The sequence below is a fragment of the Clupea harengus genome, chromosome 23, assembly GCF_900700415.2.
Source record: "Clupea harengus chromosome 23, Ch_v2.0.2, whole genome shotgun sequence".
NCBI lineage: Eukaryota > Metazoa > Chordata > Actinopteri > Clupeiformes > Clupeidae > Clupea > Clupea harengus.
Window position 1 is genome coordinate 174,782 of NC_045174.1, and position 17,454 is coordinate 192,235.

At 43.3% G+C, this 17,454-nt stretch overlaps 3 protein-coding genes across 3 annotated transcripts; all 3 read right to left on the minus strand.

Moving 5' to 3' along the window:
* Nucleotides 1-527: 527 nt before the first annotated feature.
* LOC105912895 lies at nucleotides 528-11,061 on the minus strand. The gene is made up of 8 exons (XM_031561505.2): nucleotides 10,719-11,061; nucleotides 7,765-7,942; nucleotides 7,081-7,301; nucleotides 6,438-6,645; nucleotides 5,389-5,532; nucleotides 1,584-1,748; nucleotides 967-1,190; nucleotides 528-837 (listed from the first exon to the last, which is right to left on the minus strand). The coding sequence occupies exons 2-8, from the start codon at nucleotides 7,917-7,919 to the stop codon at nucleotides 560-562; spliced, it is 1,395 nt and encodes a 464-aa protein (XP_031417365.1). The 5' UTR covers nucleotides 7,920-7,942; nucleotides 10,719-11,061; the 3' UTR covers nucleotides 528-559.
* A 352-nt stretch (nucleotides 11,062-11,413) lies between these two features.
* LOC105912908 (dual specificity protein phosphatase 13-like) lies at nucleotides 11,414-14,794 on the minus strand. Its single transcript, XM_012841916.3, has 3 exons — nucleotides 13,890-14,794; nucleotides 13,307-13,524; nucleotides 11,414-12,288 (listed from the first exon to the last, which is right to left on the minus strand). Exons 1-3 carry the CDS (start codon nucleotides 14,015-14,017, stop codon nucleotides 12,110-12,112), a joined length of 525 nt encoding a protein of 174 aa, XP_012697370.2. The 5' UTR covers nucleotides 14,018-14,794; the 3' UTR covers nucleotides 11,414-12,109.
* Nucleotides 14,795-14,804: 10 nt separating this feature from the next.
* LOC105912907 (dual specificity protein phosphatase 13) lies at nucleotides 14,805-16,345 on the minus strand. The gene is made up of 3 exons (XM_012841915.3): nucleotides 16,005-16,345; nucleotides 15,493-15,710; nucleotides 14,805-15,003 (listed from the first exon to the last, which is right to left on the minus strand). Exons 1-3 carry the CDS (start codon nucleotides 16,154-16,156, stop codon nucleotides 14,810-14,812), a joined length of 564 nt encoding a protein of 187 aa, XP_012697369.2. The 5' UTR covers nucleotides 16,157-16,345; the 3' UTR covers nucleotides 14,805-14,809.
* Between the last annotated feature and the right edge of the window lie 1,109 nt (nucleotides 16,346-17,454).

Here is a 17,454-nt window from a genome sequence, read left to right on the forward strand (position 1 = left end):
ATTGAGGCAAATCGAATGAAGACACAGACAACGATGAAAGCATCTTCTGTTTCTCATGCCCATGTTGCCTATGCGCTGTGTTTTTCTGGCTGGCTGTTTAGATCATGCTGTTCTTGGGTTGTACTTCAATGATTTCTGGTGTCTCGCTCTATCTGCCAGATCCTGGGAGTAATCGACGCTAATCGGCCACTAAACGCTTCCATTTTTGGTCAGAAAGTGGGCTCCTTGTTAGAACCCATTTGACTACTTGCATTAAAAGCCACTGCCCACATTCACAGAGTGAATCACGGCTTAATGGTGATGGTTTGTGTGGGTATGAAATCCTATCTGGAGTGCGTTGTAGCAACGATCAAAATCTTGTTTTTTTTTCCAGATAAAAAGGGACCTCATTTTTAGCTGTCTTGGCTTGTAATGACAGTGAATATTTATGTTTGACGGTTGACTTTTTCTTTAAAAAGTGCTCAAATAACCTGCCCATCAGCTTGTCATCACTCCATTACAGAGGTGTTTTCCATTTTATTTTTTTCCCGAGAAGGAGGTTTTGGAATAACTGTATTCCCTATGTTTTCTCCCCATCACTGTTTGCCGTCTCAGGAGATCCCTTGGTGTCCATCTCCCCTTCACACCTGCTTTCCCTCCCTCCTTTTCGCTGCTCGTGGAGACTCATATCCAGTTCCCGGAGCTGTTTCAAAAAACCCCAGTTGGGAATGATGCGCCTGTAACTCTTCACTTTGTCAATGGCGTCTACCACAGTCATGTTCTTGTTGATCATGAGGTACGCCAGGAAGAGTGTGGCTGACCGACTCCTTCCCATGACGCAGTGTACCAGGAGTTTGTCTGAAAATAATGAGACAATGAAGGTCAATAAAGTACCAACAGTAGATCACGACAAGTCTTGTCTATTGCAAAGCATCTTTCCCTAGTTTAACCAAGAAAACAAGCAAACTAAATTAGTATTCGACATACTCTCTGGATTGCTTAGGACATGGTCGATATACTCCGCAGCGGGGTAGAAGTGCACACTCAGGTCGAATGAGGGGATGTCCTCGGCTACTATCCCATAATAGTCAATATTCATGCCGCTGTAGTAGTCTGCCCCCGTGTCCACGCTGTTCCACGTCCCCTCAGCCGCATTCAGGATGTGGGTGATGCCCTTCTTCTGCATGTAGTGACGATCCTTGGCTGTTTGCCTGCAACCAAGAGGAAATGCAGCCTATCAGGTATTCACTTCACATGTAGGCCAGGTGAGCCCAAAGGTTCTTGGTTCTCCCAGTGGGCAGACATGATGCATGTGATTAAAGCCCCTCAGGAATATATCAGTTCATTATTTTCCACTTTTTTATCAATCAGAACAAAGATTGGTTCTATTCTGTGAGTTCTCACCCCTATTCCTTCTCAGAAACCTGTCACGAATCAGAGGAGAAACTGAGATGGAAATGTCCTTCCTTCCTCCCTCCGTGTTCATACCCTGTGTCTGAACCATTTTACACACTATTAAAAACTGACATGAATTTTTATGCTCTGTCATCTCCTCCTGCGCGCCAGCCAGCCGGCAATCCAGTTAGTCAGACAGACGGACTTACTCATCCCCGATGTAGACGTTGGGCCAGACTTCATTGACGTTTGTGTAGGCGACGCTGCCGTGGGTCAGGTGCTTCTCCAGCTCGTAGCCTCCCGGCGTCTCGTACTCCGCCTCCGGCTCGGGTGCGGGCGCTTTGGGAAGCTTGATCTTCTTGCCAGGCATTGAGCTGCGAGCGAGAGAAGCCAGAGGCCGTCTTTCCTCACCAAAGAACAGCAGTCATCTCAGATTCAACTCATCTCTTTCATCGGGTTCTTATGACTAGAACGGTAACAGGATTTTCGAGGACTTGTTCTTGTGTGCCAGTCCGTTCACTCCTAGAATCCCTAATGCTAACTCCAATGCCGTGCAGCAGGCCACTTGCAAAGGTCACAGTCAAGACCTCTGACATGTATAAACATATTTCCCCTTTCCACTTCATCTGTTTATAATACTACAACACAGGCCATTGAGTGTCATCCTAACAGAGCCCAGAATCCTGAATATAGTGCAAGGTTATGCATCTCAACAAAAATATTCACATGCATTAAATTTATTGAAACAATTGTCCACAGTATAAGCCATACTTAAATATAATCAGACGGCAAAGAAAGTTTGCCCTTCATGTGGTCCAATTGGGCTTTCATTTTGTCTCTCAGAGAATGACTTACCAGGGGTTTGTCTTCCTATTTCTCTTCTGAATGTCATCTAATATGTACAGATCAAAGTTGTTTTTATTTCGCCCCCAGTTCTAACTTTTCTTTGAGTTTCTGGGAACGCAAAAGCCGTGGAAGCAGGACCATATGACAGCACACTGACAGGCGTCGAGTCTGGGTGGTATTTTTAGTCCTGTTCCACTTTCCCGGCGGGTAGGCACTTAGCACGATCCCGACTGAGAATCTAAACACTGCGCTGGAAACTTAAAACTACTGCTGGCACTGAACCTTGCTCACCCCTGTTTGTGGAGATGGTATTGCTTTCAACCATGTTTCTCATTGGAACCTGTATGGTAAAAAATATATGCGAGAGTGCTCTCATTTTTTAGCACCGCAAGACTGTTTTTCATTGAACCGCAGTATGTCATTTGACCGAGAATTTCGGTCTCTGTATTTTATGGTTGTATTCCTGTGAGATTTTTGCAGTCGAAGCTCTCAAGCACTGCTGCTAAATCAGCGGCTAACAAGAACTGGCTAATGGTGGCTCTTCATGAAGGCACTTCAGTTTTTGTTTGTCTTCTGCAAGAGGCTTTTAACAAGATTCATCATATCCCACGAAGAAAAAGGGCATCTTTATCTTCATTCCCTTTCAAATTGTTCCCTTTTTAGCCTTCTCTGGGATTGAAAGAGAAGGAACACCCCTATTGTGAAACCACAGAGAGCTACCAATTTGACTCAAATGCATGAAATCATAATCTCATTTTATCAAGCTGGTATTACACTCTCAGAGCTTTTAAGGTTCCCCTTATGTGAGGCATAGAAGTGCAAATGCTGTGATGATTATCTGCTTCTGTCTAGAGAAGAGAGAGAGTGCATGCATCGTTTCAGTTGGCAGACGTGGGGTTCAAAACCATCAGCTCTTTTTTCCTTCCCCCTCCCTCCCTCACCATTTCCTCCCGTTCATATCTTTCACCCCAGCCGTCATTCAGCCTGGCGGAGTAATCATTAAACCTGTGATATTCAATTCCTTTTATTATGGCAGCTTAGTGTCTGCACCAGGGCTCGGGAGAACTGTGCCGCGGCAGCGATGGCTTCATCTTGTTATTTCATCTTGCTTTTCAAAGGATGACCTGATTCTGTACACAGACCCGTTCGGTGTTGGCATTGATTTTAATTTCGGGAAATAAAAAAAAAAGTGAAATGAGGAACACAAGGAAGAGGAAGACGAGCGTTTGAAGAATAAATTAATCCTCCATTAATAACTCCGTGTGATCTCCTTCAAGTGCAACTGCGTGTGAATGCGTGTTATCAACATGTCAGCAGTCAGAAACACTCATTAAGGAGGAGATAATGGATCCGTTTAACGCTGTCACTACTCTCAAAGGGTGTGGAATAAACAAACCCAAAGCTGAATGTGGGGAGATGTTCGTCAAACTAACAATAAACACAAAGTAGCAATGACAGTGAATCAAACATCCTCATTTTAGCTTCATATAAAACATCTTCACTTTGGTTCTAAACCAAACCTCTTGAAAGCTGTACAAAGCTAAAATACATATTAAAAAGAAAAAGAAAACAGATCCAAGGTAATGCATTTTAAAAATATGAAGATATATCTACAGTGTAGCCAATCGACATCCACAATAAAAAATGTAATGTATTTACGAGGTCTATGTATGTTTGCACATCTTAATGAAGTAAACGTGGTTCAAAACCGTCAGTTCCCTGTGCTCTTTCCAGGGTTAGGGTCATGTCCAGATGACAGAGTTGGCGAGGAAGCCGGCATTGGGCAAGATGTTCCTGTGTTTGCGGACAGCCACCACTGCCTCAGCCAGTGGCAGCCTCTCCCGGATCATGAGGTAGGCGAGGACCAGCGCAGCCGAACGACTGATCCCTCTGGCACAGTGCACAAACACTTTGCCTGCAGAGCAAAGCGATGTATTGAGCAAGTACAACGCCAGCAGGACACATGCTCAGGGTTTTTTGGTGAACTGCTCTAAGGGATTAGAAGTTGCTGATATCTTCATAAAACTGCTGCCTAGACACGCGTAGCTCCCTGGTCTGATGGGTGAGGGGCCAATACAAATAAACCAGCATTTACAGAAACAGATATGATTCAGGGATTATACACCCTCTTGTGTCAACCCTCAAAAACATAGTCACACCCATTCTTACCCTCTTGTGAAAGTCCATTGTGTATGAACTCTGCTGTTGGATAGAAGTAAGGGCTGAGGTCAAAGTCTCTACTGTCGGGTGCTTCCACTCCGCGGTACTGTATGCAGGTGTCGGTGTAAAAGCCAGGCCCAGTGTCGATGTGAGCCGGGCCAGCCGCTGCGCTCACGATGTGTGTGTGACACCCAGGCTCAGCAGCACGGCCTTATCCTGAGCTGTGTGCCTGTGAAGAGACGAAGAGAGAGAGAAAAAAAACACACACAGGGTGATCTCTGTCGTATTATCTGTTGCCCTGTGATTCTGTACACATAGCATGGCTGAGTGCTTACAGTATGATTCACTCGTCTCGCTCCTGTGACAGATTGGTTCACGCTTGTGGAACACTTCATTTCTCATTATGGATTCACAGATTCCTATCATGGATTTGCCATCATGGATATCCCATTATGCTCCAAATTACCATATCTTCTGATGGAGTCACCGAGCCAGAATCAGACCAATGGAGACACAGACGGTCGCGGGTAACTGCCAGTTTCCTGTGGCTATTGTTTGTCTTAATGAGGTAATTGGACTTCCTCTGCCATCTTGGCTGGCCTGGTGGTGCACCTGTTTGTGCTTCTGTGGCGAGTCCCCACACATCTTGATTATTGTTGTAATCAATGGGGATGGTAATGAACATGACGCTCCCAGATGCCGGAGATGAAACAATGATCAGATTCACTGCCACTCGTCACTGAACTGAAAAGACCTGCTCTGACATCTAACCACAATTCAATAGTTATTGCCTATTGTCAATCATGATTATTCTGTACTGAATTAAGTGACAATGGCCACAGAAATCCTTTAGGTCATGTGTTTAATTCCTAGAAACTAATAATGAACTGGATGAACCCCCACTGGAATGTGTTTGGTACATTTCTAACTGAGGATGCGTGGTGCCAAGACAGAGGGACTTTTTTTTTGTGATACACCGATTCGCATCCTGTGCAGGTCATACTGTACGCATCTCCGATGTAGACCCCGGGCCAGACTTCATTGAAGGGGCCAGTTGGGCGTCTGTTCTTCAGGAGTATGCCAAGCGGCTCGGAGATGGTCGGAGGTGTGTAGTGCGGCTCGCCTCTCTTTGTGTTGTCGTCCTCGTTCATTCTTTTCAAAAAAGATTATTTGTCAAAAAATGAAATCACAGCACTGGGGGAATTTGAGCCGAGTGTATATTTTTGGTGTATCACGCTGTTTATTTTGGATGTCCTCACATTTCACACATCTGCAAGAGCTCTGTCTGCCAGTGACTCATATTCCTGTTTTATTGTCTGTGTTTGACAGCTACCATTGGTTGACATTCACATCTGACTCACCACAACACTGTTTAAAAGGTTACATCATCGTTAATGCTAATTTATGATAATTGCTTTTATTTGCGAGGAAATTACACAAAATCCCTTTCCAAATTCAACAGTGAACATACCTTGATTTTTAAAAGATTTATTCCTCCTCCTCCTCCTCCTTCTCCTCCTCCTCCTCCTCAACACAAATGTCTACCTCCTACGGACGTGAGTTGGTGCTTCCGTGCTGTACTTTATTTCTGGACAGCGTTTGCCTTTTTGGCAGGAGGCTAATTATAAACCTGTGAGCCACAGGAGGGGTTTCAATCTGTCGCACACAGCTGAGAATCTGGTCGTAGCTCGCCTGGAGAAGAACAGTACTGATGCCAGCAGCCGAGTCGTTTTTTCGAGAACTTTGGCACAATCATTTATCAAAGGAGTGCCAACATTTCCATTAGCTCCGATGGAGCCGTTTACATGCCAATAAAGTATAAAGAATAAGACTTCATATACATTCAGATGTATAGACTGACAGTGTCAACAAAACATACCGAAGATACAGATATATCAGAACGTTTAAATACAGTCGCAACTACAGTAAACGCACAACTCTGGGCTTGGGATGCAAGAGTTTTGGACGCAACTTTGGACACAAGTTGTCCAAACACTGTTTGATGAAGGGCCTGCGGTTCATGAAATGTGCTCCTGTCCTGTGCCTCCATGCTCTACATGCTGCTCTCTGCTCTCCTCTGGCTGTGCAGCTCTTGGTCCAGCTGTCGAAGCTGCTCCAGGAAGCCGGAGTTGGGGCAGATGTTCCTGTTCTCGGCCACGGCCTTGATGGCGTTCGGTAGGGTCATGTTCTCGTGGATCATCAGGTAGGCCAGCACCAGCGTGGAGGAGCGACTCAAGCCCATGGCGCAGTGGACCAACACCTTAGCTGGCCACACACAAACATTGGGGGGGGGGGGTTCAGTATTTTTAATGGTACATCAGAAATACCATTTTATTTTGATAATATTCTGGACCTTACAGTAAACTTTTACTCAAACTGTAACCGTGGAAATGGATTGAGAGTCACTCAGCTTGGTTTGCACATACTGCAGGCACATACAATTTACCAGCGGAGTGAATGAACAATGACTTCTAAATCTAATTTGCAATGTGATTGGTGTGATTATGTTTACACCTTTGCTGTCAATCAATTCTTAAAAAGCACCACTGTACTCATACAATTTTTGGAATAAATGTACTTAAGGTATATCTTTATTTGTAATACAATATCAACTGTACTGTAGATATGCATGTGTGATTTATATTTGAACTCCATAAAGGTTCTTAGGGGTTCGGAGTTCAGAGTTCACGAGCCACATACCTCCTGGTGTGTCCATGCCACTCCTGATGAACTTAGCGGCTGAGTAGAAGAAGGGGCTGAGGTCAAAAGAGGACATGTCGAAGGCCTCTACACCGTGGTATGTGATCTTGGTGTCTCTGTAGTAACTGGCTCCTGTGTTGACGTTGTGCTTGCCGTGCGCTGCGTTCAACACATGGGAGATGTTGTGGCCCTGCAGTAGCCGTTTGTCCTTGGCTGCAATCCTGGTGTGCAAACACAATTGACAGAAAGGTGGTGAGCTAATATCTGTCTGAGAGTTCATTAGAAGCGTTTGTTACATTTTTAGATACCTAAAGTGCATGCATGCATAGGTGGTATCATTTGTACAATACACAGTTCATTACATTCCTTATTATTAATTATTCTGCTTTGAATGATTCCTTATATTCTCAGCATATTTGTCTGAAATCTTCCACACAAAAAGTTTGCTGTGATTTACAATGCAACCACCTGCTTGTTTCAGAAAAAACAAAATACCTGCTTTGATATTGACAAGAGGGCCACCAAACGGTTATACCAAATAACCCCATAAAACCACAATCTTTATCACCATGTATCTGAATGATGCTTCTGCACTGAGATGCTACAGTGTGTTCATATGCACTTCGGGATTAATAAAGTATCCATCTATCTATCTATCTATCTATCTATCTATCTATCTATTACATGTCTCCAATGTAAATCCTGGGCACAACTTCATCCAAGTGGGCTCTGGCGCCTCTCTTCAACCACATCAGTCTATGGAGGTCCAGGGAAGAGGGCGTCTCGTAGCGGTTCTGCCCGCTGTTGGTGCCCGCTGAGGGGCAGTCGCCTTTGGGCATCTCTGCCTGAGTTCCACCAGGCCCTTTTGATGAACACACGTTTCAACATATTAAAGCCTTCTGATACAGCAGCAGCAGATCAAAGGACTGTAGTGTCTGTACACTATTGAATGTATGGATGATTGAAAATGAATTATGATGACTGCTGAGACATTGATTATAATGACTGTTTTGCCCTCTCGAATAGTAGAACAATTATTCTTTTTGTGAATAAGCAAACATGTCTCTTTGAGAGTACGTTTGAGACGAAGTTAACATTTTTGTCACACAGAGGCTCTTAACAGTGAGGGTTAAAATAGAGCATTCACAGCATCTTGTTACAAACAGTTCCTTAATCATTGCAGATCTGTCACAATAAGGTATATTTGGGAGCAAAAGCAAGAGGTGGAGAGAAACACCCATCTGCCTTCTGCTTTCACTGCCTTCTTTGGTACTTTGTACTGCTATTACTATATTATTATTATTGTATTAGTATTATTATTATTATTATTATTATTATTGCTATTCAGTGGACAAATCTGTGCTTTTTATCTGTGTTGTTTATCTTTAACTGTTACAGAATGATAGAGCGTATAAAACGAAATGCTTCATGGAACGTACTGTTTTCCTACATAGGAATGCCTGATCTACAACATCTGTTAGTATATTGCAGTTGAAACACGGAGAGAGATATAAATCTGTAATAACATGTAATCACAGTTGTAATTATCTACTGATTCCATGTAATAAGCACTTCATACCTGCTGACCCTTTATTTCCACAATATATTTGTATTCCACCTTATTGCAGTACAGCATGCAGCAAAGCAGGGGATTTAACAAACAATATTTCATATGTCTCACCATTGCCTACTTACTGCGCCTCCTGCTGTGAACTGTATTATGTTTCTGATGTGACAGGGGAATGCGGGTGTATTCTCTTTAGGAGTCTCCCCTTTCAAAACAACGCACAACAATCACAATGGAGCACAAATGTCCAAAAACCACATTATCACAACGGGGGGGGGGGGGGGGGGGGGGGGGGGACTAGCCTGCTTTTTATTACATTTGACAGATACGTTTTTGGCAAGATATTGACACTTTGTTGAGATGTACTGGTAGTTGTCTTGTGGAAACAAATCAAACTAATACATGCAGACACACACACACACACACACACACACACACACACACACACACGCACACACACACACACAAAGACAACCTCTCTCAAAACCTGCCTTTAATGGGCGCTCACTGCTCTGAAATTAGACATTGTCCCCATTTTAGCATTTATATGAGGACCCGACTATGAGTGGCTGCTCTGCTCAAACCTCAAAGTCACTGCTGTGGCCGGGCTGCAAGGGTCTGATCAGCCCGCGAGGTTAAAAGCATTGTTAGCTCCGAAACGGGAACAGGGTGTTGAAACCCAAGCTGTCAGTTAGTGTAATGACCTCTGCTAAATTTGGTGCAGCTTACCCTGGCGTCTCTCCCTTGCATGTGCTTGATGGAGTGTAAATCCCCCTATGGCTGTGGGGTTGTACGATGCATAATACAACATAAACACACACTTGGAAATCAATTAATACATTTTTTTTTTAAACAGAATCTGCCGCCCATGTCAGCTAAACAGGTTCATGTGGACCATGTGCAATTAGACTATGTATACAGTTTTCTTCACAAGGGCATCTCACTGCAAAACACACACACACACACACACTCTCGTATGCATACACACACATGCAAACATGGGAGCACACATACACACACACACACACATACACACACACACACACACACACACACACACACACACACACACTCGTATGCATACACACACATGCAAACATGGGAGCACACATACACACACACACACAGACCTGCACACACTCTTCTCTGTGTGCCATAAAAATACTCTTCTGTTGCAGCAGAAACTCAGGACTGTTCCTGTGGGACCTCATGCAGAGCTGTTGCTCGTGTCACACTTTCATCTCCCTCAGGCTAAGCTGCTTTCCTACCCCATTTCTCTCTCTCTCCCTCTCTCTCTTTTCCCCTGTCACCTCTCTTTTTCTCTCTCCCTCTCTTTTTCTCTCTGTCTCTCGCCCTCCTGTCTCCTGTCTCTCCAACTCTTGTCTGTTTTAGTATCTCTAGCTCCCCCTCTGTTGTTTGTCTTCGATCCTGTTAGCAGCGCATTATTAGTATTATACAATGTTTTTACATAAAAGAAACATTTTACATAAAAGTAAAACTATTATGTATTATGTTTACATTGACGCTCTCTATATTAGGGTTTTATTAACTACCATGAAGTGAAGCATTCATCATTAATGAAACATTAGCTAATTGCCCTTTGACTAATTGTTGGTTAATAAAATTATTTTTTTTCCTGTTTACTATTGAATTGCAATGCAAGCATGAGTCCTTAGTTATGTAAACAAACCATAAAATTAAGCAATTAAGAATACTATGGTTAATCACTAATTAAGTTAATTACTAATAACATTAATGTTTTGATCATGTTGATTATGCATTAGCTGAAGGTGATCCATAATTGAATTAGTATTAATACTAATTTACCTTGTATACTATTTTACATGGAGTTTTGAAGCTTCATAATCAGAACTCAAGCATAATTCATAGTGGTTCATACATGTATGGAAACTCCATTAATTAGTCTCACGTCTTCCCAACAACAGCACACTTAACACCACAGTGGCACTGAATAATTAGCTATTCGGTGCACTGATTACCCTTAAGAGAGTAAACATATATTTTTTTTAAACAGAATATTTAAGCAACTCCCAGGCACACTCTCACTTGCCTTATACACGTCGGCTTGTCAAGATCTCTCATTTAGTGGAGCTACGGTTTGACAGGAGAAAGTTCTGTGCAGCACCGCTGGGAACACTCTGCCCTGAAGCTTTCTCTATTTTAACATCTGAATCACGGCTCAAAATTGTTCTAGCAACATCTTTCGCATTCCCTCCAGGTTATGTGAGCTTGCAGGGTGAGCGCCGCGCTACGACAGGCCCTACCAGTAAGCGTTTATCACTTTTCTATCGGAGTGAAAGAAATGATATCCTTCTTTATAAAAAAAAAATCTCGTTAGGCAAAGAAATGTCCCCCCCCCCTCCTCCTTCCTCTGCCTTCTCTCCCCTCATCTTCACGTACTCTCCAATCTGCCCCCTCGTATGCGGCAGATGTCTCAAAATAGCCGACCTCATTCTTGTCGAGCCAAGTTTAAAAATAAGACAGATCATTTTAAATATGCACAGTTTCCGTCCACCTTCTGCCTACATCACTACTGTGTGAGCTGTATTTATTATGAATGCGACGCCACCGAGCCAGGCCTCATTATCCGAGATGCATGTTTAAAGAGAATGTCACATTGTCTTCACCTGATTGAGTAGCTGGTTGTCATTATTCTTTACTGCAGACAGTGATGATATTGTTTTGTACACATAACTTCTGGATGCAGCTTATCATCAAAAGAAAACAAATATATTTCTGTCCATCTTGTAGTTGACAATCTATATTTATTACAGATTCTGTCTCTTGAACTGGGCTTTGGTCCTCTTGGTTACATAGGTAGTGTCACAGCAGTGATTTTGGAGACTCAATGGACATTGGTAGACAGCAAACATATAAAATAACCCTACAGCACAACTTAAGTAAGCTTTTATAAACTAGGAAATCATGACCATGACCCTCACCACATTTTGTCTGTGTGTGTGTGTGTGTGTGTGTGTGTGTGTGTGTGTGTGTGTGTGTGTGTGTGTGAAGCCAGACACATTTTTGCATTCTGACTGCATAACTGAATTTGTATGACTGTCGATGTGTTCGTTCCCTGAGCACAGAACATCTTTCGCAACTCCTTGTACTGCAACTGCAATGCCACAGAAACACTGCCAAAGATTATATCACACAATGTAGCAACTCTTTCACATTGTAGTAAATCTTTCTGTCTTTTGTTAAGGAAAATAATGACGACAACAACAACAACAACAACAGAAACCTTTCACAGTAAAATAAAAATTATTAGCATCACTCTAACCATCTCCAGCAACTTTTCAACGTGTCACCATAACTTCAATGCTTTCTAGTCCAAGTGTTTCTGTACCAACATAAAGGTCACAAATGTAATGTGATGTCCAGTGGCAGCTCTCTCTGCTGCCAGCCGTCACAGGAGCAAGCAGGTTCTGTGCTTCCTGTTCAGCTGCAGGTCCAGGTCCAGGAGCAAAGCCAGAAGTTCCTGTTGGGGTAGATGGCCCTCTTCTTGATGACCTTCTGGATGGCCCTGCACAGCGGCAGGCGGTGGTAGAGCATGAGGTACGCCAGCACCAGGGTGGAGGACCGGCTCAATCCCATGATGCAGTGCACCAGAATCTTGGCTGTGGAGAGAAGAAGCCCAGATATGTGTGTGAATGTGCATTGTCATCGACACGTGAATGGGTCACACATGTTCATTAGAGAAGACAATGGATTAGGCAAACATAATTGTTTGATGGTAGAGATTTTAATAAAAAAAGGCTAAATAGCAATTAGAGTTTGATCTAGGGGGAACCTGCTTTGAAAGGTGGGGGCAGAGGAGACTAAAGGACACTGGGGGTGAAAGGAGTGAAGAGAAGAGAAGAGGAGAGCAGACGTGAGGAGTGTGTGGGGGAATTGTCCGGCAAAGGTAACGGACACACACAAAGAAAAGTAGAGCAGATTTGAGTGGAGAAGAGACAGGAGGAAAGGTAAAAAAAGAGAAGTCAGAGGAGAAGAAGGTCATCCAATCGTTTTGGAGATTTAAAGAGAGCCTAAGTGAGAAAGAGAAGGGAGAGGAGGGGAAATCAGGGGCAAGGATTAGTCCCCTTCATCTTCTTAATAACATACATGACTGCACACTTCACAAAGGCATGGCCCGTTATTCCCTCTGCTCCTGGGCTAAAAATAGCCCCCACAATTCATTGCCTTTGTTCATGTCAGGTCTCCTTGCACACGGGTCCTGGCTGGCAGCGGCCGTCTTGCCGTCCTTTTAGTTGAAGCCACACTTCAGAGGCCCCATGGACGGAGGTTATAAATTACACTTTTAAGAGGTAAGACACCTAATTCTAAAGCCTCGCGTGTGAATGGAATGACAATGGCTTTGACAGCTCGGGCTAAAAATGTCCCGGACAGGGGAGACTGGAGACGCAGAGTGAGGAAATTGGATGACAGTGCAACTTTCAAGTTCAAGTGCTTCCCCCACAAAAGAGAACAACTAGTACTGAAAGTCTTGTACAGACAGTGGGAGACCGAGCGTGCTAAATGAGCTCGAGGCCACCTGTCTGGGCTTAGGCTTTTGGTGAAATGCATTATTGGTGAGTTTGTCTTGTGTTTAGTTACTGGGGAAAAGGGCATGGGTTAAAACTAACTGCGCCTTACCTTCAGGTGTTTTTAACGCTTTATGAATGAACTCAGCAGCCGGTTGAAAGTATACGTCCAAGTCAAAGTGAGTGGAGTCCTCTGCTGGAATGCCACAATACACAAAGTTGTTGCCGTAAAATCTTTGGTCTCCAATGCTGCCCCGTTTGGTGTGGGCAGCATTTAACACATGAGTGATTCCTAATTTCTGTAAGGCAGTCCTGTTTTGGGCAACTGATCTGGTAAGATAGAAAGAAACAAAATGAAGGCTGCGTGAATTAAGCTGAATGATGACACAAATGAAGAGGGGCAGGAAAGTTCTAGTAGTTTTTCCATACTTCTGAAAGTATGGAAACCCCAGTAGCCCAAGTGTTTGTGTTCAAATGTTTAAGAGCAGGGTTGAGGGAATTTATCTTTCAACTCAAGTAAAGTCACTTGCTATGGAACATTTCAATTTTCCAATTCCAAATAAAATACTGTGCATCCATTACTGTGCAACAAGCCACATCAATTTGATTGTGTAATTTTTCAGTTTTACGGTACACACACACATACTCACACACACACACACAAAGAGAAAGAAAGAGAGAGGGGAAAAACTTACACATTTCCTATGTACAAGTTTGGCCACACTTCGTCAATCATGTGCAGATCCAGCTTGCAAGAATTCAGCACTTTCTCCAGGTCTTTCACAGTGAGATACTCCTTTTTGTGGCCTTTCTGAGCTGCCATTTTGGCGCCCAATAGCCCGCCAAATCAATGAAGTTTCTCTGTTTACTGTGTCACGGCAGGCTCTGTCATGTCTTCCAGCTCTGGCTGACGGCTTCGAACAGGTGTTTATTTACGCTCACTAGACGCTCACCCACTTTAGTGCCTCCGGCTGCGCCCAGTGTATACTCTTTCTCATTGAGAGGGTGCGATGACGGAGTAGGCGTCCCCTGCCTGTGGCTCGCATAACACCGGAGACCCAGTATGACTAACCAGCAAACGGCGACAGTCACTCGATGCCAACGTGTAAATGCTTATTAAGATTCACAAAGACTGCATTAAGAACGTTGTATCCTTTAGATAAATAGAGCCTGACGCTAGCTCTCGCCAGTCCACCTTTGAAGGAGCAGTTGACAGCTGTGAAATACATGACACAAGCTGTCCCCTCAGTGGACAGAACTTGTCACCTCTGCTGTGGGCGCAATGACTGTATCACTGCGGTGTCATTGGCATGTCACTGTGGTGCTTTGATCCTGATCTCTTGCCCTGTGCATTCGAGAAGTATGTCTGTCACTGTATGGCTCAGAATAGCTGAGCTATGTTTTAAGCCGCGTCTGAATTTAGATAACAGTCCAAAAGTTGCTGTCACAGCACATCTACAAACATGTTATTTTTACAACCTTTACAACACTGATTCAGAGTTAGCCTTGTCACAGGGGTATTTAAAGCGCTACAGTGTGTCTTTTGGATGTGCAAGCGACATAGGCCTATAGTTGTGATTCCGCTAACGAGTACTGCGACTTAAAAAGTGCATCCTCATTGTCGCTTGCGTAAGCGCATGTCCAGAGCCCTGAGCTGCTTGAGGAATCCTCTGTTGGGACAAATCCACCTGCTTGCCATGACTTTCCGGATGGCGTCCACCAGTGTGAAATGGTGATGGATCATTAGGTAGGCCAGACCCAGGGAGGCTGATCTGCTCACCCCCACAGCGCAGTGGACAATGACCCTAGCTGGCGAGAGGAGAGGACACAGAGAGGTTGGTCCTACTGATGAATGGAAACTCTATTTCTGACTATCTACAGAGCCAAAATAGTTTTAACTTTCAAACAAAACACTTAAAAAAGATTAAAAAAAACACATGACCTCAATAAATGACAAGCAAGAACAGGATGTATTTATATCTATTAATGTATCTGTTTATCATATTATAGAAAGGCATAGTTTGAATCATGTCTGACGCTAAATTAGTGTAATGATATGTAATCACTTGACTGAAAAAGGCTCCAATCAGATCAGTGAGCGGACGCCTTTAAGTACAGTAGCATCTTCATGTGCATAACAGTGCACAGGCCCCTAATGTGAACACTTAGGATGTATTGATGAAATGAGATCTCTGCAGAGGCCTAACAGCTGGGCAATGATAATATCAGAACACATGCTTTTTGAATAGGGAGTGTGTTTAATAGCTGAACTAATGTGGGAAGCAGTGGGAACGGTACCTCCGGGTGAGTTCAGCGCCTGGTGAATATAATCGGCGGATGAGTGAAAATAGTGTGAAAGATTAAAGGATGGGGAGTCGTCGGCAGGAACCCCGCAGTACTCCGCAGCTGAACCGTAAAATTCACGACTCCCCTGGGAGTGCATCTTCCCGTGGGCAGCGTTCAGGACGTGTGTGATCCCCAGTTTCCACAGGCTGTAGCGGTCATTGGCGGTGGACCTACGGAGGGGAGTGAAAAGCAGGGGCGTAAAATGATAACAGAGAGAAAGAGAGAGAGAGAGAGAGAGAGAGAGAGAGAGAGAGAGCATTGAAAGATAGTAAAGAGTGACCGAGGAATAATAAAAGCATACCTTAGAGGAATCTATTCTTTTGAATTTATCATTTAAAAATACATGTCCAGACTGCAAAGAATGACTGACAAAAACACACAACCACAGGTAAAACATGGCATACCTTTTGATTTGATTTCATATTCAGGCGTAAAATCATTTAAGGTCATCTGACATCACTTACATGTCCCCGATGAATAAATTAGGCCAAACTTCATCCGCGTGATTCCCCGTCCTTCTTCCAGAGAAACACATTCTTTCTAGTTCTTTCACAGACGGAGTATCAACTGGTGTTGATATTTGATTTCCAACTGTATCCACAGAGCTGGACATCATTCTTCTAAGAGTTTGTTTCTGGTTTAGTTTAGAAGCCCCATGCTTTCCATTTTCCTCATAGTCGTTGGTTTGTTGCAATGGTGGTGAGACATTTCATCTTGATAGTGACAGGAGCAGGTGCCGCTTGGCAGTAGGAGTCTAAATGAAAGCTGAAACGAGTGTGTGTGTGTGTGTGTGTGTGTGCGTGTGTGTGTGTGTGTGTGTGTGTGTGTGTGTGTGTGTGTGTGTGTGTGTGTGTGTGTGTGTGTGTGTGTGTGTGTGTGTGTGTGTGTGTGCAAGGATGTGCACAAGGCCAGGCTATAAAGTTGGCTGTGAAACAGCCCATTGCATCCCATGCAGATGATGAAAAAGCAAGAGAAATCCCAATGCAAAACTGTCTATGGCCCGGAGCTGTTTAAAAAAGGGAAGCAAAGCAATGCCCTAGGCCCCACTGTAGGATAAAGTTGTGCAAATAATTAACGACAAATGGTATAACCAATAGGATTCCCTGTGAATGAAAATCTCCACATATACTTCCACACGATGCACAGCTTGTCATGTTTGCTTCGCTTTGCACTTAGAGATAGGTAGGAAAGCACAAACAAAAGCTCCTCATAATTTGTCACACCCAAGTCATATAAATAAACCTTGTTATAGCCTTGCTATTGTTGGTGCTAATGTTCTAATACCCCCAAACATTAACAGATGCCTTGTTATTTTTCTCTAAATTGTATATATAAAGTGTCTTTGTGACAAATGCTTTATCAAAGCGCTATAAAAAATATAGCTCCAACTAGCAATGCAGGCCCAGCAGGCCATAGTTGTCATGGAAACTTGATGTCATGATGTAAAGAATTGATGAAATATGCCCTCACTTCCGTTTTAGCAGCCTCACCACTGATTTTGATTGGCTGTAGTAGAGAAATGCTTTCGAAAATCTAAAATCCATTTGATAACATTTGTGAGGCTTGGTCTGAAGATCATCTGTAGCAAATTTGGTAAAACGTGGACACAATTTGAAACCTTTCTGTAAAATCGGCCAATAAGTCAAATAAGTGTTTGGATCTTTTGACAAAAAAAGAAAAGAAAAGGAACTTTACATTTCAACAAGTCATTTACATAAATTATGTTTCTTTGTGTCAAAGTTGATACATCAGGTCCTTATGACCATTTTTTTCAACAAATATTGTTGGAATATCTCTTCAGAGGTTAGTATGATGCCATATTAGGGTACACATGGGCACAGTCTATTAATGAGAAGGAAATGAGATCCAGTTTTTGTAGGAGGGTCCAGGGCCATTAGCCTGTGAAAAAGAAAA